The sequence below is a fragment of the Chamaea fasciata genome, unplaced genomic scaffold, assembly GCF_029207755.1.
Source record: "Chamaea fasciata isolate MVZ Bird 193981 ecotype frontalis unplaced genomic scaffold, bChaFas1.0.hap1 SCAF_4, whole genome shotgun sequence".
In the NCBI taxonomy this organism is placed as follows: Eukaryota; Metazoa; Chordata; class Aves; order Passeriformes; family Sylviidae; genus Chamaea; species Chamaea fasciata.
Window position 1 is genome coordinate 227981 of NW_027094089.1, and position 25359 is coordinate 253339.

At 45.5% G+C, this 25359-nt stretch overlaps 2 protein-coding genes across 13 annotated transcripts in view; one reads left to right on the top strand and one right to left on the bottom strand.

Moving 5' to 3' along the window:
- The window catches only part of ALPK2 (alpha kinase 2), a 54847-nt gene extending 54030 nt beyond the window's left edge, over positions 1-817 (bottom strand). For 6 of the 11 annotated variants that reach the window (XR_010720451.1, XR_010720450.1, XR_010720448.1 and 3 more), the window contains exon 1: positions 332-809. The gene's annotated coding sequence lies outside the window, so the exon portion shown is untranslated. Of the gene's footprint in view, positions 1-331 lie in introns of all 11 variants that reach the window. The other 5 variants (XM_066180627.1, XM_066180626.1, XM_066180625.1 and 2 more) reach the window with 2 other exon arrangements.
- Positions 818-1663: 846 nt separating this feature from the next.
- On the top strand, positions 1664-18163 carry MALT1 (MALT1 paracaspase). 2 transcript variants are annotated; one of them, XM_066180629.1, is made up of 18 exons: positions 1664-1815; positions 2628-2794; positions 3244-3365; positions 3750-3900; positions 4023-4201; positions 4448-4544; positions 5209-5241; positions 6344-6370; positions 7458-7493; positions 8358-8561; positions 11688-11865; positions 12147-12221; positions 12606-12733; positions 14288-14437; positions 15131-15288; positions 15484-15609; positions 16347-16707; positions 17171-18163. In XM_066180629.1, the coding sequence occupies exons 1-18, from the start codon at positions 1664-1666 to the stop codon at positions 17245-17247; spliced, it is 2421 nt and encodes an 806-aa protein (XP_066036726.1). In that variant the 3' UTR covers positions 17248-18163. The 2 variants fall into 2 exon arrangements, with proteins under 2 accessions (XP_066036726.1, XP_066036725.1); XM_066180628.1 differs by having other exon boundaries at positions 16347-18163.
- The last annotated feature ends 7196 nt before the right edge of the window (positions 18164-25359 follow it).

Consider the following 25359-nt stretch of genomic DNA (forward strand, 5'->3'; position numbering starts at 1 on the left):
CCAACATGGGCAGGGACACCTTCCACCAGACCAAGTTGCTCCAAGCCCCGTCCAACCTGCTCTTGAACACTTCTACGAATGGGGCATCTACTACCTCTCTGAGCAACCCAAATGTTTGATCACTGATTAAAAATACTAGTAAAATTACTTTTTTTAGGCACTTCCAGTCCACTTTGAGCAATTTGCAGTACCAGAGAGGTGAGAATTCACCTCAGATCATCTGTCCGTTTGCAATGATGATGATCACTCACGAGAACATCTCCTTGGGAGGCTCTATCCGAGCAGTCCCTCCTCTCCCTCGCTAAAAGGACGCACGGTGCCTGACACTTACGCTGCACGCTTGGAGACTGGCAGCAGGCTGGGGAAAGTTGTGTCAAGGAGAGTCCATGGCCGTGCTGGTTGCAGTTGGATAAAGCTGTTTCTCTTCAAAGCGCACCCCCTGCCCTCAGTGTCCTTGTGGGCTTTGTCTGATTTAAGGCCTAGCCCCGGTTCCAAAGCCACGTTCCGCCTTCTCAGCGCCAGCTGGGGATGCTGCAGGAGGTCTCGCCCTCGCAGTCGGATACACAACACTCCCATTTTAACAAGGGGTACAACCACACCCGGTCTGTTCCCTCAGGTGTCCGCAAGGCCGGCCAAGGGGACGCCACGGCGCGGCCCCTCAAAGCCCGGTCCCCTCAGGAGGGGTCCCCTCAGGAGCGGTCCCCCCAGAGCCCGGTCCCGTCAGGAGCGGTCCCCCCAGAGCCCGGTCCCCTCAGGAGCGGTCCCCCCAGAGCCCGGTCCCCTGAGGAGCGGTCCCCCCAGAGCCCGATCCCGTCAGGAGCGGTCCCCCCAGAGCCCGATCCCGTCAGGAGCGGTCCCCCCAGAGCCCGGTCCCCTGAGGAGCGGTCCCCCCAGAGCCCGATCCCGTCAGGAGCGGTCCCCCCAGAGCCCGGTCCCCTGAGGAGCGGTCCCCCCAGAGCCCGGTCCCGTCAGGAGGGGTCCCCCCAGAGCCCGATCCCGTCAGGAGCGGTCCCCCCAGAGCCCGGTCCCGTCAGGAGCGGTCCCCCCAGAGCCCGGTCCCGTCAGGAGCGGTCCCCCCAGAGCCCGATCCCGTCAGGAGCGGTCCCCCCAGAGCCCGGTCCCGTCAGGAGCGGTCCCCCCAGAGCCCGGTCCCGTCAGGAGCGGTCCCCCCAGAGCCCGATCCCGTCAGGAGCGGTCCCCCCAGAGCCCGGTCCCGTCAGGAGCGGTCCCCCCAGAGCCCGGTCCCGTCAGGAGGGGTCCCCCCAGAGCCCGATCCCGTCAGGAGCGGTCCCCCCAGAGCCCGATCCCGTCAGGAGCGGTCCCCCCAGAGCCCGGTCCCGTCAGGAGCGGTCCCCCCAGAGCCCGGTCCCGTCAGGAGCGGTCCCCCCAGAGCCCGGTCCCGTCAGGAGCGGTCCCCCCAGAGCCCGGTCCCGTCAGGAGCGGTCCCCCCAGAGCCCGGTCCCGTCAGGAGCGGTCCCCCCAGAGCCCGGTCCCGTCAGGAGCGGTCCCCCCAGAGCCCGGTCCCGTCAGGAGCGGTCCCCTCACGGCGCGGTGGCCTCAGCACGCGGCCCCCTCAGAGCGCGGACCCCGCCCGGCCGCCCCGTCCCGCGCTGCCCCGCGCGGCGCTTCCTTCCGGGCGGCAGCACCGCCCCGGCGGGCAGCGATGGAGCGCGGCGCGGCGGGGCCGCTGCCCCTCAGCCGCCTGGCCGGGCCGCTGCTCCGCAGGCTCAGCGAGCTACTGGACCGCGCGGCGCCCGGTAAGGGCTGGCGGGAGCTGGCGCAGCGAGCGGGAAGCCGCGGCACGGTGCGGCTGAGGTGAGCGCGCGCAGCGGCGGGGCGCGGGGGCAGCGGCGGGTGTTTGTCTCTCTCTGTCTAATCCCGTAAAACACTGAAAGTCCGCTTGATAAGCGAAGGTATCACCACATATTGAAGGTATCTTGTCCCCAGGCTTGCGTGGCACTGTGATTTAATGAAAGAAACGTTGATGAATCTTTTTAGCGAGAATACGTAACCTTGTATTCCCTTTAGGCATTTCCTAAATGTGTCAAGGAGAGTCCATGGCCGTGGATTCATCAGCTTGCGTTGATTGAATCCGCTTGGATTGAGAATGAGTGATGACAACGGCAAAGTTGAAACTCTTAGGTTCTTACGCAGTTAACTGCACTGCACAGTCGGTGTGCTAGGCTGGGCCCCAGCAGTCACTTGCTTACAGCCACTTTCAAATCAGTCTTCCTGTACTTTGAAGTTAAGAGCCTGACTCACTCCCTACGGCTTCTGAGTTAGGCTCGTGGAAATGAAAGGTGCTGTACTACTTTTTCTGCTGAGACTCTAAAAGTGAAAAATATAAAGTTTCTTAATACATTTGATGAGAATCGTGAGGTATACACATCTCTTGTACCATCCAGCTCACTAATACCAGTTTCTGGCTATGGAGGTGTCACTGAGTAACTTCTGAATTCCTGAAACTTGAAGGAAATGCTATCAATATGTCCAAATCAGCTAGGACTTTCCTATCTCTATTTTTAAAACTCTTTTTATTTATCTACAAGTGATTGTTGACCCAGGTCCTTTCTGAGAAAAACGTATTAAGAAGGTCTGTGCTGTGTCTTCCTCATGTTGTTCCATAGCCCTCTGGATTTGGAGCAGTGTTCCCTCCAGGTGCTGGAGGCAGAAGGCAGTCCCAGCTGGAGTCTCCTGAAGCTGCTGGGGGATCGAGGCTGCACTGTGGTGGAGCTGGCAGAGTCCTTGCAGGCCCTGGAGCACACAGAGGCTCTCCGCTGTCTCAGCTATTTAGGTCAGTTCTGGGCTGTGCTTTCACTGCAGCCCTGGCTTTTGGACTGCTTTGACTCCCTCAGGCTGGGCCTTAACCTGAACAGCTCAAAGAAATTGTTGGGAGTGAGCAAATGCTTAAAACTGGGAAAACTTTCCAAAAAGGGATCTGTGATACCATGAGACAAATTTCCTTTAAAATTAAAATACCTGAATGATCTGCTCTAAGTCTTTCATGGACTCCATCTAGCACTGATCGTTTTGAGCATGGATTTTGTGTAGTGGAAGACAATTTCGAGTATCTTGAAGTAATATAACTAACTGGAACCGTGCATATACACAGTACAAAAAAATTATTTTCAAGTATATTTAATGACAGAAACATTCTTTGCTCCAAGGGCAATTTAAATGAAAATTTAAATGATGGACTTGTATTTCTTCATAACTTTCCTATGTGTAAATTCTGTCTTAAAGGTATAAAGATCATTGTACAGCCAGACTCTCAAGCAGTACTCTCTGGCCAGGCTGTCAAGTTGTGCTGCTGGGCAACAGGACACCCGTTTGTGCACTACCAGTGGTTCAAGCAGGAAAAGGAGGTAAGAGTTCATAGAGAATGCCAGGTTTTTAAATAGTGGAAATAACACATAATGATTTTGGATCGTCCTTTTTTTAAGACTCGTATTCACAATGAGAGAAGATTGCTATAAATAGTCATGAAGGTTTCAGAAACGCTGGATAATAATCCTATGAACGTGCTAAAATTCCTTATATTCACACCACTTAATTCCTTGGGGCTGTGAATGTGGAATGGGGCAGAAAGGAAGCCGTAAGGTCGCTTGTCTCAGCCTACCAGAAAGTTTCGAGTAAGTGAAGGAGTTGAGGATGGTGTTATTGACTTGGAAATAAATATTATAATGCTTGATCCTGGTTTAGATTAAACCAATTGACATTGAAGTATTTTTGGTTCACCTGTGATGCAGGTTCCCCATGGTAATTCCCCAGAGCTGGTTTTGAGTCCAGTGAGTGTACAGGATTCTGGCTTTTACATCTGCCGAGTGAACAGTGAATCTTCTTTCATGTTCAGTCAGTGGGCACGCCTTGAAGTTTATGAGCTTCAGGATACGCCTCATGGTGAGTGGCAAAAATGCCTTCTGAAAGTGCCTTCCTTCTTCCTCGGGGCACTTGGGTCCCTGGTGCTGTGCTTAAGTTGTCTCACACTTCCTTTTCTTGTTACTTCCTTTCCATTGTTTAAGGGCACTTAATGGGTTTGCCTGGAAACAAGTTGTGCATTTGTAATCAGCCTCAGCCACAAAACCTGACAGTGGGGGATGCTTTGGTACTAGAATGTGGAGCTGTTGGAAACCCAATTCCTCATTACCAGTGGTTCAGAAATGGATTTCCTTTGGCAAATGGGAGCAAAAATGTCTACACAGTAAGTCACAGCAATGGGCCGCACTTGGGAGCTAATGTTATCCACCTTGAGCTGACCACAGAAAGTTCCCTTGAAGAAAACAGTTTTTTTCAGGACCTTGATAACTTCTGATGAAGTGCTCACTTGAAGTGCTGCTTTTAGTTTTTTTACTCTTTCTTGCCTGTGGGGCTTCAATGCAAGGCTTAAATACCTGATGCAGGTATTTTTTGGAGGTCTGTTGGGATGATTGTGATGCTGCTTGCATAGGTAACTGATGTGGATGTGGGACATCAAGGAACATACTGGTGTCATGTATTCAATGACCGGGAGGACGAAGACAGCAAGAAAGTAGAAGTCATCATAGGTAAGGAGTTTTCCTATTTCGTAGAGGTCAGCTCCTTTGTCCATTTCCTCCACATCACTAAAATTTATTTTTGACACTTTCAACATTAAGCCAAGCACATGCCTTCTATATTTTCAGTTTATCCATTTGTTAAAACACCAGTGCTTGCATCCAGCAAATGGAATTTTAGAGGTTTGGGTTTTTACGGTAACCAGTACAAAAGTGCTATCCCTTTTTGGCCCTGCCAGCATGAATGTGGCTTGTTAGCAAACTGCAAGCTGATTTATTATTTTTGACAACTTTAACCCTTGCTGGGGACATGTACTCTGTCACATGGACTCCTTCAGCAATCAGGAGAGGTTGTTCATTTCAAGTAGAATGAATGAACATGTTTCAGTGCATGTGTATTTGCAGTGAACTGAAGAGGGGCAGATCTGTTCGTATAGCTTCCAGATCTACCTGGCAATACTACTGTGTAATTTCCTAACCTAAGAAACACCCTAGTTTATTACTCTGAGTTTCAGGAATCATTACTGTACAGTGTTGTGACCAATGCAGATTTACACTGCTGTAAAGAAAGCCAGATTGCACAGCAGCTTGACAGTGCCCTTTGTCTTCCACCTTCTATGCTAACTCTCATGACTGAGAGCTCGTCTTCCAATTTTTCCCCTCCCTAAAACGCAAGGAAGGAGAGCTATGGCAGTGGAGTGCACAGAAGGTAATGTAAACCTCTAGCTGTGAATCAATTTTAAAAATCAGTGATGGGATGACAGGCTGTTGAGCATGTTGCTGAAAGGCATGTGTGGGTTAAGAGCTTGGGTTTAAAACACTGATGGATGATGCAACAGTCCTTCTGCATGTGCTTCTCTTTTCTTTGCAAGGACACCATGATCCAGATCACCCAGGAGAAAAACCAGGCTACTTTCTTCTTTTGTGGCATTCAAATGAATAAAAAGATCTGGAGATTCCTTTGGTGGGGCTCAGGAGGCAACATCCTAGCAGGAAAATCTGGAGATGTGCAGGAACCTGGGTGATCTTAGAGAGCTGGCTAGAGCTAGTTCCAATGTCAGCTCCATGTTCTGCAGAAGTGTGTCTAGCAATTTCCTTAGGATGATTTCTGTTCTCCTTTGCATTTTTGCATCAGGGAGGAAGAAGCGTGTTGTGACCTTTAATGTTGGTACCACCCCTTGACTACTGAGCATCTCAGAGTCTGCAATATTCACAGCACAGGGGATTGTGTACAATGGTGCAAGGCTGCTCCAAGAGAACACTGGTGCTTCAGAGATGTTAGTTTTCTTTTCCCTGCTTCCCAGTGTTCTCAGAATAAAGAGGGGAAACCCCTCATAACTTAGAATGTTTGAAAATTGTGTCTGAAGTCTTTCTGAATACACATGGCTTCCCAAAATCAGATTTGCCTCAGGATGTTGCTTGTTCAGCAGCCCTTCAAACATCTGTTCTCCAGTGGGATGATTCTGATATCTTGTTCCTTTTTCCTTCAACCTACTTGCATGCCTGCGGGATTGAGGTGTCGTAACTGTCCCCCTCTTTGTTTTCACATCTACTGTACTGTAATTCTGTGTCTAGCACAGCTTAATGTATTGCTATAGGATTTGCTCTTCTCTTCTCTGTGTGGAATAAACACAAAAGGTTTGATTTGCAGAAATGCAAAGCCAAAGGTATTTTAGAAAGGTAGTTTGTTTTCTGTGTTCAGCTTTGTTTAATAATGGCATGACACTTATAATGGCATGACATTTTTACTAATAAAATGGGATTTCTGCTTCTTGTTTAAACTATCATTTTATTGATGTTTTCCTTCACAGAAGATTTAAGTGATCTTCAGGAATCAGGTAAGTGATAAGTTTTGAAAAACTTTAATTTTGCATCTTCACTTTATGAACTTCACCTTTCAGTTACAAGCCACTGAAGGCTCGCTGGGTTACAGTATAAACTTTACAGTATTTGGGTGTATTTGTAACTGAGAATTGAACAGGAGGTGGTATCACCTTTAGAGCAGCACAGCTTTCTAGTTCCAAGAGGCTTAACTTGAAGCATATAGAGAATCATAGGGCTGCTGTTTGTAAAATCACCCAAGGCTGCACATGTGCTTACACAGATACAAAGGGAATTATCTTTCTTGTCTGTGGTTTTAGCACATTGCTGCTTTCTCAGGTAATTAAGGTGAAAAAGATGTGAGGGGTCTGGCTGTCACTCATGGTATGTTGAATGGCATATTTCTTACAGTCATGTTGGAGTCAGCCTGTGTGATTTGAAGCCTATTAGGTGTTTATTATAGAAGTGTAGATCCATAGTGTTGCTCTAGAGGGAATTATCCCTGATACAGTTTTCCCAAAACCTCAGCTCCCAAAGATAGTTTCCTGGGTAAGATGTCAAATACATTTATGTTTGCCCAGCCTTAGTTTCAATCACTGAAGGGCTTTTCTGTCATCCTGTGTCACGTTATCCAGGTGTACCACACTGGCATGCTGTTTAAGGTTTCTCTTGGCACAGCCTTGGCTCTGCCACCCTCTGTGACAAAGGTACAAAATAAAAGAATTTTCACATCCCGGGGGGAATGCCTGCTAAGCATCCCCACCTTGCATGTCTGCATTGTATTCGGAGAGGATGAACTGTTCAGATGCCACTGAAAATGCCAATGTACAGTTTGTGACGTTCAGCATCTGGTCTTTCTTAATCTATAGAACTAGCTACTCACATCCTGTCAGGTTTTGTGGAAAAGGGTGAAGGAAATTAGCTAAACAAAAACAATAATATCAACAAAACACCCTCAAACCCCACCAAAACAAAAAGAGGGCTTTTTCTTGCATTAAACTGGCAAAGTGTTAGACAAAGCAGTGCCACTAGATTATGGCTCTGGGGAAGTTGCAGTTCCTTTTCTGTGGTCACTGACGTGCTGCTCTTTCCTTCTGTTTCAAGCAGACCCACAAGAAGAATCAAGTCACAGGCCTGTGGGTAAGTAGTTTTGTACTGAAATGACTTGCATGTATTTGACATCTAGGAAGCAGATTTTGCTGCTTCTGAGTATTGCTACTACTGGCACTGCCAGTGCAAGAGCTGTGGGGCAGAGAGCTGCAGGGAGGGAGATCTGTGGGTGTTTGTGTAGTCCTTTTAGAATGTTTGCTTGCCCTTTCAGGAGTAAACTCTGCTGAGGGCACCAGTATTTTTAGTGACCCTGCAAAGCGTCTGCAGCTTCTCATCTGTTTCAGTTTACTGCTTCAGATTCCTGTGGCCAGGCCTTAGCCAGTGTGTTGCTCCATTCCTTCAAACACTTGGAGGCAGTGGTATTGGGGTGATGTGATAGAAAGGATTGTTACCTTGTCTGCTGAGGAAATGCTGTCCTTGCAAGCTCAGCTCTCCCTGTTCCGTCATGTGGATGCTTTGATGCTGAGCTGAAGCTTCATAAAGAGATGGATAGCACACATGTTATGAAGAATACTTGCTAGGTTTTTTAATCACATTCTTAAATTTGCACTGTAGACCTGAGTGGTCAGGCATGTTGTCCTGTTGATACTAAACCAGGTGGAAAGGCTGCTGGCCTCTGTCAGGTTCGGGGGGCGGGGGGGTGTAAGTGCTCCCCTCTCATGTGGGTAGGTTTTTTTCTTCAGGCTGAAAAGGGAGTTGAGTTGTATTGTTGATGTGGGATGACCTGTAAAATCACATAAAATATTGTGCCTGAAGTGAGATTGGATAGTCTTTTCACTTTGGAGAACCTTAAATTTAAAGGTGTTGAATCCGTGGAATATATAAATTATTTATATATAATTATATAATTATATATAAATGTGACATGTTTCTTTTCTCTGTGTGTCTTGGCAGCCACAGACAAGGTGGCTCTGTTAATAGGAAACATGAGCTACTGGAATCATCCCCAGCTCAAGGCTCCAATGGTAGATGTCTATGAATTGACCAGTTTGCTAAGGCAGCTGGATTTCAAAGTTGTTTCTTTGCTGGATCTTACTGAGTCTGAGATGCGAAATGCAGTGGATGAATTTTTACTTCTCCTGGATAAAGGAGTTTATGGTAAGGACACATAAAATCACTTCTGAAGTAGGTCAGTTTTGTATGTATCGAGTAGCAAACATCTGGCATTTGCCTCTGCTAAACAAACTTCAGGGTAAATACAATGTAGGTAGAGCAGGAAGAATAAGTTAAAGGCACCCACCAGCATATCCTCTGACTTTGGTTAAAGTGTTACTGTTCCTTTACTTTTAGAACAGATCAAATGTTTGAACTTTATTCTTTAACCGCACCTAGAACTGCAGTGCAGGCTTTTATTTTGTTTGATAGTATTGATAGTACTTTGATTGCCTAGATTTGATTTTGGGGGACAAAGCAAAGGACAGAAGTGAGGGAGAGCATGAGGGAATTGATGCATGGAGCAAAAGCCTTGCATGGAAAAGGCCAAGAGTGATCTGGTTTGGAGTGTAAGAAAAGTTCTTACGTTTTGGGCTGACTGCCACTATTTTGTCATTTTTCTAAGACTGTATGTGCTAAGATTGTATAAAAAACTCCAGAAATTATTTAGGACAGAGAGTAAAAATTTTCCAAAAAGTTTTCCCAGGTCTCTGTTTAATAGATTGCAGAATTCCTGTAGTAAAAGTCCATTTGAGAAAACATTATTTGATCTCTTTTTGGAACACAAGGTCAGCTTATTTCTTAGCATGACTGGTTTTTTTAAGGGTGTGTTACCTGATGCTCTGTCTGTGCAGAACTGCCTGCTCTGGCATTTGGGCATTTATATCTGAGCCAAAACCTGCCTGAGACGCAGCCTCATTCTGGCAGGAACATGAGGCTTTTGAGAGCAGTTTGCTTTTATTATTCCCTGGGAAATAGATGGGCTTATCTGTTTGGGTGAGCTTTGAGATTCTTGCACCTTCTCAATTTTTCTCTGTAATAGTGGACAGGAATGTAAAGTATTGAAAAATAAAGTACTGAAAGGCTTTAATGAATGAAAGCTCTAACATGGCATATTTTTGCAGTTGTACTTATCCAGCCAGTTGATATAAAAGGTAAGCAGAACAGTTTTTCAGTGGTGTTTGGCAATAACTACTTCACTTTAAATGATCACTTTGTTCTTTCTGCATAGTGGCTATTAATGGCTTAAAGCCTATGAAAGATGCTCTCAGTGCACAAATAGGTAATGATTTATTGCCTTTTCTAGTGGGCATAGCTTCAAATAGAAGAGACATAGTGACTGCTGCTGTTTAGTCCCATATAAACCTGATGCCTACTAGGTTGTGTAATTCTGGCTTACTGCCAGGAAAGTGGCATTTCAGATGCTGGTCCTTAAGGGCAGGAGTAGTAAACAAAGTGATGGTGATGGTCTCCTCTGCTGTCTTGGTCTGTGCTCTTCTAAATGTAGGTTGCAATTAACATTAGATTCCACACAGGGTAAAAGCACAGACTCGTGTGTTTGTGAGGCTAAAAATATTTAGGCTGCTTGCTTTTTAAATGAGAGGGACTGAGGGAGGGAGGGAGGGAGGCAGATATCACTGAAACGCTGACGTCTCTGAGGAACATGAGCCTACTTAAAATTGTTGTGTGTGAGTCTCCGTTGAGGCCCTCCAAACATGTTTACTCCACTTACCCCAGGTATGTGCAGATTTATTTCTGGTCTCGAGCTCAACATATTAACTGTTGCAGGTACTTGCCACATAGCACAGTCATCTGCCAGGGATAGAAAAAGACTGTAGTCAGTCAGTCCAATTACTCACAGAATATACGCTCAGATACATAGAATCTCAAATATAACCCTGATGTAGGTCCAGATCCAAACTCTGGAAATCACATTAAGACTTTCCTTTTAACTTGGGGCCTGAAACAAGGTCATGCAGCTGCACTTGATACCATTTTTAGCTCTCTTGAAGCTCACCAGGCTCAGGTAGCCCTCATATTTTCCTTTCTTGTAGCTGTGACTAGTGAAAAGGTGAAAACATCTAGCACGCCCGCCTCCACGAGCTAAATTAACAGTAGATCATCTTAGTATGTTAGGGTGAGGCTTATTTTGGGTTTTCTGTGAATGTGCCAGTGTTGTAGTGCCTTAAATTTCTCAGCAAATTTTAGCAAGAATAACAATTTATATATAAGAATGTCGTATCTCCATCCAGCAGAAATTGTCAGATTTCTGTTGACTTTTATTCAGCTGAGCACTGGACTCTAGTTGCAGATCTGACCTATAGATTGCTTTGACTAGATAAATAAAAATTCTTTTTAAAAGATGGAATTTGCATCATTAAGGAAAACCAGCACTGGGAAGAGGCATTGGGAAAATCCAATTAAATCATACAAGCCCCTGGTAACTGCATTTCATGGCAGTAGAGATCATTGATTCTAAGATCATCTGATCTTTGTGCAAATTTATATAACTTAAATATTGGACATTTTTATTCATGTAAGGAAAATCTAAGTCCTAGCTTGCAGTTCCCTTTCTCAGGGTGAGAAAAAACTTTCTTAAATTCCCTGATCAGGTTGGGTTTTTTCCTACAAAAATATTGCATGTTTTATTGAAGTTTCTAAATCTTTAAAATGTTGTAGACCGTGGTGTAGTGACACATGAGGGACATGATAGCAGGATAATAACTTCTGGCTAGGTAAGCATGCAAAGATTTTGTTTGTTTAGTAGACCCAGAGGAGTCATGAGTCCGTAACTAGGAGATATGGCTGCAATCAACTGAACATGAGCTGTTGGTAGTTTGGTAATGGGGATGTGCTCTGGAGTCCTACCAAACTTTTCAGCAATTTTTTTTTCTGTCTATAAACTGCAGACTTACTGCTGCTCAGAGCTTTGTAATTGCACATGTGGAGAAGATGTTTTACAGTTGGCACATTCCCTTGTTCCTATCTGTGAGTTACACATCGCACATAACAGACTGTCTCTGTTAGAGGTCATAGCTACTTAGAGCATTTTAAGAGTATTTAACGTGGTGTGTTTATGCACATATGTAACTGATTCTATTGCATGTGTGACTTTTGTGCTTCTTTTAATTTATTGTGTCAGCGCATTGTGGAGTTGACGCTTATGTGGTTTGGAGTGGCTTCAGTGAACTCCCTGGCCCACAGTCAGCGCTGTGCACGGCGGTTTTGACGCGCTAAAGTGGACCGAAGTGTCTGATGCACTGCTCACTGTCACACCTGTTTTGAACTCAGGTTTGTTATACTATGCTGGCCATGGCTACGAAAACTATGGGAACAGTTTCATGGTTCCTATTGATGCTCCGAATCCCTACCGCTCAGCAAACTGCCTGTGCGTGCAGAACGTCCTGCGGCTGATGCAGGAGAAGCAGACGGGACTCAACGTGTTCCTGCTGGATATGTGTCGCAAAAGGTATCTCCTGCATTCCTGGGTGGTAGGAGCTGACCTCAGCTCTTGGGGATCTTAACAGAAAGCTGGGCCTCATGCCGATGAGAAGTCTTTAGGCTGAGAATTCACTGTACTGCAAAGTTCATGGTGCTGACTTGTATTTGAGCAGTCAGGATTCATTCCAGACTTGCAGAAGTGAAACAAATTACTGGTTCTGAACTCTGCTCTTCTTTGTATTTTGAATTTGTTGCCATTATTAGTTCTCAAATTACTATTTTACTTTCTTGTGTTTCCATTTATTACAGAAATGAATATGACGACACAATTCTTATCTTGGATGCTCTGAAGGTTACGGCCAACATTGTTTTTGGATATGCAACGTAAGGTTGTTTTTCTTCTCCTGTGCCACAGAAATGACTGAGATTGTATAGCTGATCTTTTTCAGAACTGTGCTGTGGGCCAGTAACCTTGGTCACGTTCCAAGTGCAAAAACTGATGAATAGAAGTAGTCAGAAGCTTTACTGAAGTCACCTATAATAAATTTAAGTTCCTCATGTGAGCAGTTTGATGGACAGGTCTAGTCTGTGATGTCATTTTAAGAGAAACTTCCATCAGCTGCTTGCAAGGGAACATGATGTGCAGGCCTTGGACACAACCTGGTTTTCAAATTGTAGGGTTTCTTACCCCATTCCCAACATAAATTTACTCTTAATCATGCAGGTTTTTCAGTGTTTTTTCCTTGTCCAATGCTGATGATCTCTCAGGTGCCAAGGAGCAGAAGCTTTTGAAATTCAGCAGTTGGGGTTGGCCAATGGAATCTTCATGAAGTTCCTGAAGGACCGTTTGTTAGAAGACAAGAAAGTCACTGTTCTGCTTGATGAGGTTGCAGAAGGTGAACTCCAGCTTACTGCACTAACAGTCTCCTCAGTCTGCATAGCTGAAAACAATTTTGCTTCCTTGTCCTTCCTCTCATGGTGAATGTGTTACGCTACTTAAATCTCTTTCTTGTGTTTTGTTCCAACAGCAGATGCTACTGGGCAGCATATTAACAACATTCCTGATGCTGAGCTTCTTTAATAGTGTTCAGTTTTATACTTTCCACTTAGGTGAACCTTATTTGCTCTGAGTACCTTTCTCAAAGCATGGAACTTTGAATTGTCCATCCACAAAGCTGCTCTTCTGTTCTCTGGTGCCAGCTGCTTGTGGTAGTCCAGTGGTTTGCATGTTCATTTAAACGAATAACATGATCCTCCTTGCCTCAGAGTGCTATAGCAATGATAATGATTTGTTCTCTAAGTGCAGTAAAAAGGGCAGTGCACTGTGTTAATTTGCCTGGTTCAATGATTGTATTTTTGAGTTGATGGGAGAAGCACTAAAGTGAAAAGTGTGGAGGGAAAGCATACTGCCTCTGTGCAAGCACCTGCTCCAAGCACAGAACAGTGTCAGACTGGTGTGAGTAGGTGCATCAGCCCAGCTGTGCCCTGGGTTCAGCAGCCTCAGGCAGCTGCATGTCGCAGAGCTTTGTGCTCTGTTCAGGAGTGCAGGGAAAGATTGACTTGTCAGGCAGCGGGACAAGCACTGCTGTGAGTATTCCCAGCTGTTGGGTGTCAGGGAGTACAGAGGTGCTGTGCAGACAGTGCCAGAGGAATGTTCCCATTAATGTTCCTGGAAACAGCCCCCATGGAAGAGGCTGCAGCCTGCTGGCACTGTGGTTCTTGCTGTGCCTTTGCCACAAGAGTGCAGTGCTGACTCATGGTCAGCTTGGTGGCCACCAGGTCCCCGAGGTCCTTCCCTGCAGAGCTGCGTCCCAGGGAGTCAGGCCCTTTGTGGACCTGTGCAAGGGATTATTCCTGCCTGGGAGCAGAACTTGGCCTGTTTCTGGACTTCATGACATTCCCCTCTGCCCAGTTCCATGGCCTGGCCAGGACCCTCTAAAGAGCAGTACAGTCTTGTGGGCTATCAGCCACTCCTTCCAGTTTTTAATCATCAGCAAACTTGCCAAGTTTTGTACTGTGTCCTGACATGTGGGTCATTAGTGATGCTGTTAAATAATCAATATTGGGCCCTTGTATCTAAACCTAAAATACTCCCCTTGCCGCCAGTTCTTTAGAATAATCTCCTCCAATGGAATTACTCACATTCTTGAAATTAGTTACTCTGATTAGGACCTTACCCAGTCAGAGCTGTGATGCTGCTTGCACTGGCTCTGAGGAACAGGGACAATGTTGGCCAGGCCACGTGCAATCCCTCGGGGCTCTGGAGAGCTGCTTTGACCTTCAGCGAAGGAAGAGCTGAGCAAGGAATGTTGCAGTTACAAAACTGCAGCTCTTTACAGATGTGCTGGCTCTGGCATAACCACAGCAACCACACATTGCAGGAAGGTACAGTTCAGTTGGAATTGCAGCAGCATTGATTTTGAAAGAACCTCTCTGCATCTTGTTCTTAGATATGGGCAAGTGTCCCCTTACCAAAGGCAAGCAAGCCCTGGAGATCCGCAGCAGCTTGTCAGAGAAAAGGGCATTAACTGATCCTGTTCAACAAAGCACATCTTCTGCAGAGTCCCTGGCACGGAACCTGCAGTGGGCCAAAGCTCATGGTAGGGTACAGTCTGCTTTTAGATGATCCTACTGCCATGGTGGGAGAGGGGAGAGCATGTACTATTGAATGGAAATGGAAGAAATTCAAGTTTATAGCTACATTTTCATTACTGTGTTCAGTCAGAAGATTTTGTGTTGGGGTTTACCCCTACATGAGATAGTAATGAACAAGGTGACGTGTAGGATTCACGTACATTCAGTATATTTAAGACCACTCAGACACTGGAGGGGAGACGTACGGGCTGTCTGCCTTCAGGGACAGTCTCCCACTACTGCCTGTCTAGCAGTGATGTTTGTGAGATGTCATTGATCTCATTCTAAAGTCATCCCCTAAAACAGCCAAGTGAACTGTATAGTAAATGTGCATGATGAAGTTTTCAATGCAGACAACTAAGAAAAATAAAATAAGATTGAGATGAGTTCCAGGCTTCCTAGCCTTTTAAGAAGGGCAGTGGGGTTTAAGACCTTTTCCACCTAAACTTGTTGGAGTACATCTTCAAATTTCTTTGACAGTTGGAACAGAGGGTCAGAGATGGCATTTCTAAGACCACTTGTCATACAGGAAGACTCTTTCAGAGATGCAGATGTTTATTTGTGATACCAAGCACTTCGTTCTTGTTTGTTAAATGATAGAAAAAGAAAAATTATATGAGTTTATATTTAGACTGTAACAATGTGTTATTTATTGGCAGAGCTTCCAGAAAGTATGTCCCTTGAATTCCAGTGTGGTGTTCAGATTCAGTTGGGGTTTGCAGCTGAGTTCTCCAATGTCATGATAATCTATACACGGATAGTTAAGAAGCCCCCTGAAATCACAGCTTGCAGAGCCCACATCACAGACTTCCCACTCGTAAGTGCTTCCTGCTGCTGTCTCGTGATCTTGCTCCACTGAAGTTGAAAATTTTCTGCTCCACCCATATCAAGCTGCATCTTGTATAGTAAAATGGATCTGAAGTGCTGCAACTTCTCAAACTGAAAGAAATACTATTTTATGATCTACAAATTCTATATCATCACGTAAGTTCTCTTTTTTTCCTTGCAACAGGACCTGGATGTAGATCCTAAAGAGGCCAATAAAGGAACTCCTGAAGAAACTGGAAGCTATTTAGTATCAAAGGACCTTCCCAAACACTGCCTCTACACCAGGCTGAGCTCTCTGCAAAAACTAAGGGTTAGTATAAACTATTCATTACAAGTTTGCCCAGATCATTGACGCTATTTATGCTGCCTTGCAGTTCTGTTGAGGCAGCTGTGTATTGTTATTGTAGTAAGTTATTTGGAGGGAAAGAATGGATAATAACACAGTTCAGTGACTTTAATTTTAGCTGAAAAGTAAAAGGCAGGGAATTGATGCATATGCAGTCCTGAAACCGGCATGCAAGGTCCTTTGTATTTGCCAGGCCCATGCTGACCAAGATGGTTATTTTTGTGCAGATCACCTATTGCATGCTCTGAGGGTGTTCCCATGCTTTTTAGGAAGAACATGGCCTGAAGCAGAACTGCCTCTTACAAAGTCATGAGTAGGAGATGAAAGTGTTGTGTATCATCAGGCTGTGCTCCTGGGCACACAGTTTTTGCAAGGGTCTCACTTCAGCAGAGTGGGGCACTGCTAAATGTCTCTGTATCTTTGTGTCATGAACACCTGTGCCAGACGCAGCCTGGCATCTCTTCTGCGGTGTTTTTGGCAGTTGAGGTAACATGAGTGCTTCTGTTAATACAGACTCTTCAGTGAACAAGTAGTGACCAAAAGAGGACCTCAGGAAACAAGGCCTGCCCAGAGAGTGTCTCTAGCTCCTAAAAAGTTCACTCTGCTCCTCCAGGAGACCAGAGCCTCTCTAAAGGTTTCCTGTAGTGTTTATTTGGAGAGGAAGTATAACTTTTTCTCTCCCCCTCTTTCCGCTTTTACAGGAACATTTAATCTTCACTGTTTGCTTGCACTACGAGTATTCAGGAATGGAAGATACAATGGATGAAAGAAAGGAAGTTAATGTTGGGAAGCCCCTTATTGCTAAATTAGGTCTTCACCATGGATTCAAAACCAAGAACTGTCCCCAGACCTGTTGCATGCCTAGTTATCCTTTTCATAATCCAGAAGAATCGAGTCCAGAGGCAGCGGAATACTACATCCCTAGTCATTGCCAACCCAATTCCTGTCCAGGTATTTACCATCCAAACATCACTCAGCCAGAGACATGCTCCTGCAATGGAACTTCCAGGATATTGGCCTCAAGACATGAAGTACAGCATTTTTCACCCACTGTGGAAAAGGGTAATGTACCAGTAGAGACCACTGATGATACTGTTGAACTGGAATTCTTCCTCTCTGACAGCCTTAGCTTCTCTGAACAGCAATAGCTGGGATGTGTTTGGAATAGACCAGTGTGGCATCCTTGACCAGAGGGGCCTCCACACTGCCTCTCCATCTTCTGGAGTTTGGAGACTTCTGGACGAGGCCCTGGAGAGTCTAGAGCAGGTGCTGAGAATGAGGTTGTGATGAAAATTTTTCATATCCTAAGAGACAAAACTGGACCAATAGATTTAGGAATGAAAAATGCGTGATTTTTAGTTTTTTCTTTCACCTATTTGTTGTTTGATACAGGGAAAAATCTGAACTGCTCAGAGTTTCCTATTCTGTTCTTTGGCCATTGTGTGTTAGGATCGGTCACTGATGTTCAGTGCCTTGGATGTAGCCAAAAAGCAGCCCTGACTGCATTCTCCTCTCTGATTGTCAGATGTCCAGTGTCTGGCCGCATCTGGGATGGATGAGATCTGTGCGAAGAACCCAAAACCTGAAGAGCCAGCAAACTGACATCACTTTTGTTTTTAAGAGAACTACAAATTATCAGAGGGAGCAAAGCCATGGAATCATACTGTGGTGGATTGTTTTTATTATGGTGGTTTTTTTGGTGGTTTTTTTTTTGTTTGTTTTTTGTTTTTTTACATGACAGTCTTAAGATTCTTGCTGATCTGATACCTGGTTTTTCATGTTCTGGAAGAACACTAACTGGAAAGATAAGGGAAAGTGCCAGCTCATAGGAAGCAAGGTATTATATAGTCAGACTCACAGACATGCTGAGGGCTAAAACAAGGATCACAAGAAAAGTAATCTTTTATTAGGTCTTTGAAAGTTTTGATGCTTTGAAAATGTGAAAATATTGGGGTGTGAGAAAACTAAAATCAAGTTTTCAGACGGGTAGTAGCCTCTCCTGCACTGGTAATATTGAGAAGAAGAATTCCTTTAATTAAGGTCCCCATCATAAAAGCAAAATTAGTGTATGTTACTGAGGCAGACAAGCCAGTTTCAATCTCCAGTGGAGAGTGCTGTGATCTGGTGTCCTGGCAATATGCTGGAAGGGCACTGAGGGATGTCCTGCTGTGGCCATAAAACTTTTGAGATGGGAATGTAACGCATGTTTAACTAGATCTGATGATCTTCAGGTTGCTCTGTGCTGAAAGGTGGATGTAGGTACATGGACATAGCTATTTCCAGGATGACAGCCATGCTTGAAGTAATCTGTACATGAGTTTGAATTTCTGTTTTCCTTCTGCAGGGTGTTAAATGATGCTGTACCTATTAATGAATGAGATGTACCTGCATTAACTATTCTGTGCAATTGACTCCTAAATCAGATTTTGGCTTGAGATGTGGTCTGGGAGTGTAATACTTAGCTAATACTTTGTCAGTTTCCTAATTTGTATAAAAGCTTATTATTTTTTCTTACTAAGCTGTTGTCCACAAAATTATGTATTTGTGCATATGTAGTTACTTCATTCTTCTATTCCTTCCAGCCTTAAAAAGCCCAAAACTTTACTGAAACAAAACATGCAATGGAAGAATTTCCTTAACAGAAAAGAAGAGGAAATCTGAATCATGAGCTTCAGCTCAAGATATGGGCCTAGGCTGACACCCTTGTTCCTCGAAGCTCAACCCTTGCCTCTTGAGAGGTGCAAAGGCATTTGATCTTTAATAGGTACCCTTGGACATATTTGTATATGCACGTATATTCTTCTGTGTGTGTAAATTGATTTACATTCCCTATGGAAGTATAGTATGGATATTGCCATCTTAGATCTAGAATGAAATTCCTGCTGTGCTTATAGGAATTGAATCATTTCACAAATGTTAAATTAGTCAGCAGTTAGGCAATGCTAAATCCTTCAGGCGTAAAAACCCCTGCCCAAGCCTGAACCCAGTGACTCAGCAGCAGGGCCTCCCTTAGCCTTTGGCATCCATGGTGCTTGTGTAAATCATCCTACATTGATTCTAGACAGATTTTCCGCTGTGTGCATCATCCATGTTGCAGTTACCAGAGTGAACCCTGTCATTCAACCTCATCACCCTTTTGCACATTTACATTAAACCTGCTTTTGCTAATACCTTTAACAGAGGCTCTCTAAGTGGCCTAAACCGCTCAGAGTTGTCCAAATTATCTGAGAAAAGTCTGCCTGTGGCAGTAGAGTGTGTGGAGGAAAACTTTATCTGTTGGAGCCCTCTTTAAAAAGAGAATGGTGGTGGGAAAGCAGTGTCTCACTGCAGCCCTGTCTAACTGTTTTAATCATTAATGTTCAGAATGAAATACTCTAGTTCTGCAGTGCAAGCTGCAGGCAGCACCCATTTCCTTTGGCCCAGGTCCAGGAAAGCACTGTAAAAGTTCAACAGGCATAAATTAACATTTCAATGTCAGTGAAATTGGTGGGATTAAAAGACATGCCTAAACCTAGGCAGCTGTTACAGCTCTCTTTGGCTTGTGGTACCCTTTTTAAATCGAAGCCTCAGGGTTTGTTTTTTTCCTACAGTGCAATTATTTGGAGATAATTGTTTTTTGCTGAAGTATCTGGTAGGCTAAATTACTTTGCCCTCTGCTTTAGCATTGCTGTATGGTTTTGTATAACTTAAGTGTTTGTTGCCTAGGTTTGGACGTTGAATAGGTTCAGAAAAAAGGTTTAAGGTAATCCAAATAAACTCAGGCTTCTCTGGCAAAAGAAGGGTTCATGTGCTTTAGAAAGGCCAAGACGCTTCTTCCATTGTGCCTCACCACAGTGCAGTAAGGTGGGAGTGCATCTACCTTCTCTCCCTCCATAGAGCTCTGCAGGCTGACTCCTCTTGTTATCCTGAGAGTCCTGAAACTGCCTCTGGCTCCAGAAGACCATCTGCACCGTGGCACTCTTCAGTAGACTTCAGGGCTGCTGTTGCTGTCTCTAGTTACTGCCTTGGTTCCTGCATCAACTACTTTTCCTCATTCTGTCAGCTAATTAGTAACTTTGGCAGCTCTCACATGCAGTGAGCTCCTGGGCTATGTTCACCTTGACATAAATTCCTCACTGCTGTAATGCGGATATGTTTCAGTATTCTTCCTTGCATAGAATTTTAATTCAAGTACAGTAAGATCTGCTCACTTTTTAGAGTGCAGCATTCTGAGCTCCAGGGGTTTTGCTGGGAATTGGAGATAGGTGTAAAGTATCAGGTGGAGGAGGACAGGTTGGGAATTTCAGGGAGTTTGGTTTGTTGGTTTTTTTTAAAAAAGATTGATCATTTAGCAATTGCAATAGTCTAGGAATGGAGTGAGGACACCTCCATGTTGTGGCAATTAGGCAGTTACTAATTTCTATGGTATTGCTGCAGCAATTTAGTCATACCAGGCTTATTTTAAGAGCTAATGAGAAGAAATGCTGTCTCCCATCCTTGTTGGCATGCAGTGAGCAGGAGCCCCGGATCCCTGTGGGGGTGTGTTACCACAGCAACCAGCCTCCACATCTGCAGCGGATGTGGGAGGAAGCGACCAGGCCTTCCCCATCTGCCCTTCAGACTGAATCTGCTGGCACCCTGCTTTCAGCTTTCAAAGTCACTTGCAATTAGGATGAAAAGTCTTCAACCTGTTATGCAAATTACTTCACTACACGTAAGATCAAGCAGCTCTCAGATGCTTCCTGGGCTCTCTGATGACTTAATGTGATGGTTATCATTTATTTCATCTCTCTAAACATGAGCCAGCTCTGCTTCCTGACATCCTGTAAGAGGAGGGATGTTGACCGTGCGAGGCGGGACAGCACAAGTCACAGACTCACCGAATACATGAGTTGGAAGGATCACGGGGTCCAACTCCTTGCCTCGCACAAGGCCATCCCCAGTGCCTGAGAGCATTGTCCAAATGCTCCTGGAGCTCTCGCAGCCTTGGGACTGTGATCATTCCCTGGGGAGCCTGTTCAGTGTCCTACCACCCTCTGAGGGAAGGACCTTTTTCTAATACCTAACCTAAACCAAACCTAAACCTCCCCTGCCACAACTTCAGGCCATTCCTTTGGGTCCTGTCAACGGACAGTCTTTGTCCTGTCTTCTCCACAGAGAAGAGATCAATGCCTACAGAGGTAAGGACCTCTTCTGTGGGTTACCACCAGGCAGCCTGTCAGAAACTGCTCAGATTATTCCCCTCTGAAAGGGCTGTTTGCCAGAGCTGTAGGTGTTTAAAGTGGTCCTAGGAGCCTTCTCTGTTCACATCCTGTCTTCTTTGTGCCTGTCAGCACTTTTCCTCTCTTTCCTCTTCTGCTGAATGCCAGTAGTATGCATGAGACCTGCTTTGCAGGACTGGGATTGGTCCAGAAAATTTTCAGGACTGCTTTGAGATATTCATAGCCTACCAAATCTGGTATATTTTCGGTCTGCAAAAAGCATAACAGTTTTTTAAGAAGCAACAGAGTTGCTATAAAATACTGGTTTGCTGATTCTCAAAGCTTTGTAGGCTTTGTTTCATGCCTGTCTTAGGGATATGCAGAAAACTGCTGCAGATTCTGGTTCAGTGTTGCTATTGCAAGAAAACACAATTTTGAAACACCCATTGGATTACCAGCTCTTATTTTAGTGGAAATAGTGGGTTCGTTTGAATCAGAAAATAGCTGTGCTTCATGACAAGCCATTTACCCATGCTGGCAGGTACAGAACTGCAGCTGTTTGCACCTCACTGCATTCCAGCACGTAAGTCAGAGGTGGGACTCATTACCACTGCAGAACTCTTTACCCCCTGCTGGTTTCTCTCGTGCTGTCTGCTCTGGGATAATCCAGGTTTTAACATGGGTACAGCATGCTTTCCTGTGGTGGGATACACAGGAGCAAGCCACTTGCCAGCTGGAGTGAGTTTTACTTGGAATGAGGTGCTTTACCCCCCACTCTGGTGTTGTCTTGCCATCAGCATCTTTTTTTCCTTTTCTGATCTGCTGAGAAGAACCATGTGCCCAGCAGGCCTTTAGTACCCTGCATGTGCTGGGACACATTTACACCTCCCATCATCCTGTTCTATAAAACAATCCATGGGAACTCCACATCTCTGCTGCTGGCAATCCAATAATCCCTTCTTTTCTTTATAAGCTCTGATAAACAAAAACCTTTTGTTGTTGTTGTTGTTGTTATGTGGAGACTGTAAGATTCCACAACTAGAAATGCTCTGTCTGATGTCATGCAACAATTCTTAACAGAATATGATAACAAAGATGGATTAAACCCAGGTTGGTTACCTAAAAGTTCCCAAGAGAAATAACTGCCCTTTCTCAGCTAATTTTGTTTACAGTTATTTTCCTTTTAGGCTAATTATTTACAGTACTTTCTTCTGGCTACAGCCTTGATGCTAGTCAGTAGTCACAATATAGTTAATATATAGTTAATAATAGGGCTGTCTTGAGAATGGTATTAATAATGTTTTTCCTTATACAATTGATCTTGAGTCACTGGTGACAGCAGCTTCTCAAGCTGACAGATGGTGTCTCTGTAAGAAAACATGTTTTCTTGCCTTGCCCATCAGTTCATTCCCAGACTGAGCAAAGAGAACTCAGTAGTAGCATCTGTTGATGGAATAGTTCCTGTTAAACTCCATCTGCCTGCCAGCTCTAGGATGTTCAAACTGTGCTGTATATGTAAGGTAAAAAAGGTATACTTAGAATTCTGATGTATCACAAACTAGAGTGGGTTTAGTTATGTAAGACAGACATTTTTGGACAGCTGTAGGAAGTAATAAAAAATCTCATGAGTAGAGAGATTATGATCAGCAGTTGCTTTTCCAGCCTGCATTATTATTTGCACCCATGCAGTGCAAGATGGAGATGTTTGACTGATCTGAAGCCAAGCCAGTTCTGGCACTGTGGCTGCATGGGAGCCTAACTTCTGAAGCAGAGGTTTCACAGGTGAAGAGACAAAGAGAAGAGATCCCTGGGGCTGGAAGGGAGGATGAGCCCTCCACCCCCCAGAGAATGTGAGCCTATAATTTGGCCAAGTAGGTGCAGGCAGCCCCCAGCACTGTCACTAGTGACAGCAGCAGGTGCCTTGCCATGGGCTCGTGGTGACCACGCTGTGCGGGAAACCCACGCTCAAGCAGAGGAGCTGGGGGAACATGTGCCCCCACACCTGGTGCCCTACAGGGAGCAGTGCTCTGTCATTGGGCGACCCTTCCAGGCAGGTAGCTGCTGTAGCTGTTCTTTCACATGAAACAAGTCAAGAGCCTGCCCACCTGCCCTTTTGTACTGCAGAGGGGAAAGCCATCTGAGACTGCTAATCTGGCTGATGGAACTAAGCATGAGCTGCTGCTGAGCAGTGAAACCCTGGATGCTGGATGCTGCTCCGGTGCCTCTCCCCTCCTCTGTGCCCTAAAGATCATCCCGGGCTCCTCTCTCCCGTTGTGGATGGGAGAGGGTTGTCCCTAGCGCTGGCACATCTGAGGAGCAGTGTGGCGTGCCACTGGGTGCTGTGGTATGCCATCACAAGTGTTTTCTTAACTCGGGTGCACTCTAAAATATTTTTGGTCGTGTAGGTTGTGGAGTATTTTAACACTTCCGTGGAGTAGCAGAGCACTCACCAGGTGAGGAGTGCAGCAGCTTCCCTCCCTCTCGCCATGCTAACACAGGCAAAGTCATCTTTGGAGCATGGGCAATGCCAAAGCCCAGTAAGGATTTAGTGAACTGGCAAGGACAGGACGTGTACCTTGGGCTACGGGACTGCCTGCAGTAGACCTTGGGGGTCAGGTTGTCAGGAGAGGGAAGCTGCCAACAAGCTGCTGCTTGAGCTGCACCCAATAGCCAGCTGCTGTTAAATCCTGTCTGCTGAGAGAATCACTGCAGAGGCAGCAGTATTTGCAATTTGAGAGAAATTAGAATGGTGATAACAACCCCCATCTGTCCTAGGGAAGGACCAAAAACCAGGACATGCCAGCCACCAGCCCCCACTGGGGGCATCTCTTGCTGATCACTGTGTGTTCAGAGATTTGTTCAGTCGACTTTTATGGCAGCAGACAGGAAAGTTTGCAACATGGGAAGTAGTGTTGTTACACAAACTAAATGGAATTTGTATAATCCTGACTCATCTTTGGTAGGTGGTGATGAATCAGATGTCCTTTTTCCAGCAGGAGATGCCAAGGACCAGCATGGAAAGTATGAGTGCTTGAAAGACTCCGTGGCCATGCTGGCCACAAACCAGCAAGGCGCCTTGATTTTAACTTTGTTTCCATCCTAGGAAGATCACCACAGGCGGCTTGGAATCGGCAACCACAGCCGGGCTGAGCTGCTGCTGCCACCCTCATCTGTGAGGACAGCATTTCCTGAAGTACGCAGAGGAAAAGCGGCAGAAAAATCACTCTTGGGTTCCTCCTTCTTTTATTATTTGCTTATTCCGTTTTCCAGAGTAGGTTCTGGAAAGGCAGAAGCACAAGCACAGCTGCTGCTGGTCCTGAGTGCCTGTGTGCCCGTTCCTGCACCCCTTGTGTCACACGGCATGGTCCCTAGTGCCCCTCTCCCCAGCTCTCCAGGTGCCAGCCCCCGAGGGACCAGCAGGAACCCTGCCAAGCTGTGTGATTTGGGATGGACTTCTCAACCTCATTGACACCCAGAGCTGTGCAGTGTCTCCCACTTCCTAAGGCCCTTCCAAAGCAAGGGTGCACCTGTGCCTGTTGTGTCTGCTCTCACAGACACAGAACCCACTTGGGTGCTGGAATACAGTGTCTTCTCTCACTTCTTGGTCTCCTCTTCCAAGAAAGAAGTGCCTGGGGCACACAGATGGTGTCTGCCCCTGCTCACACCCATGAGCCACGGCAGCAGTTGCCACACCTTGCAGGGCCACGTATATGTAAACTGCTGACAGTGTCTGTCCTCTACTTCACTGCTTGAAGTGGTCTATTGAGTAGTTTGGTGGGATATATACTTAGCTAAATACCATGATTTTCTGAGAAAATTATATTAGATAACATCTAGAACAAAATGTAAGTTTGGCAGCAACACTTGCTCTCTTTGTGTGGTTTGCAGGATCACTGCATGGGTATTACTCATCTCCCACCCCGTGTTCAGGTTCAGCGCTCTCCTTTTGCTGGGTAAATGCATGGAACACACAGCACAGGAGCTGCTGATGGCACCATCTGCAAAAGCCTAATGGCTCATTCATTAAGCAGTGGGAATCAGCACCGCCACAGTCTAATCAGATATTGTATAATGAATAATTCAGAAATAATCCTCATATACTTGAATAAATATCAGGAGGAGGAAGGAAAAAGCCCCATACATATGGCACGTTAAGGGAACAAAACAGGCATTCTTCAATGTGCCAGGCTGCTGAGCTCTGTGGTACTGATGTTAATCACGCAGGTGGCTAATTCCTGATGAGGAACTGACTGAGGGGTTCTGGCCCAGCACTCGGAAGGTGTTCGTAAGTGGAAAAGAGCAGTGTCACGGAAAATCCAAAAATCCATCAGCCTCGCATTCTGCGATACGCCTGTGGTTGTGTTGTGTAAGCAGCTGGGGGACTGAGTTTGGGAGGTCTGGCCTGAGGCTGTGTTCCTTGTGCTGCTGGGCAGATGGCTGTGATCTGGTGTGTGCTGGTCCTCAGCAGCTCCTACCTGCACACCCTGAGCTGCTGCTCTGGCTGAAGTACTGGTGGGGTGCACTCACAGCACTG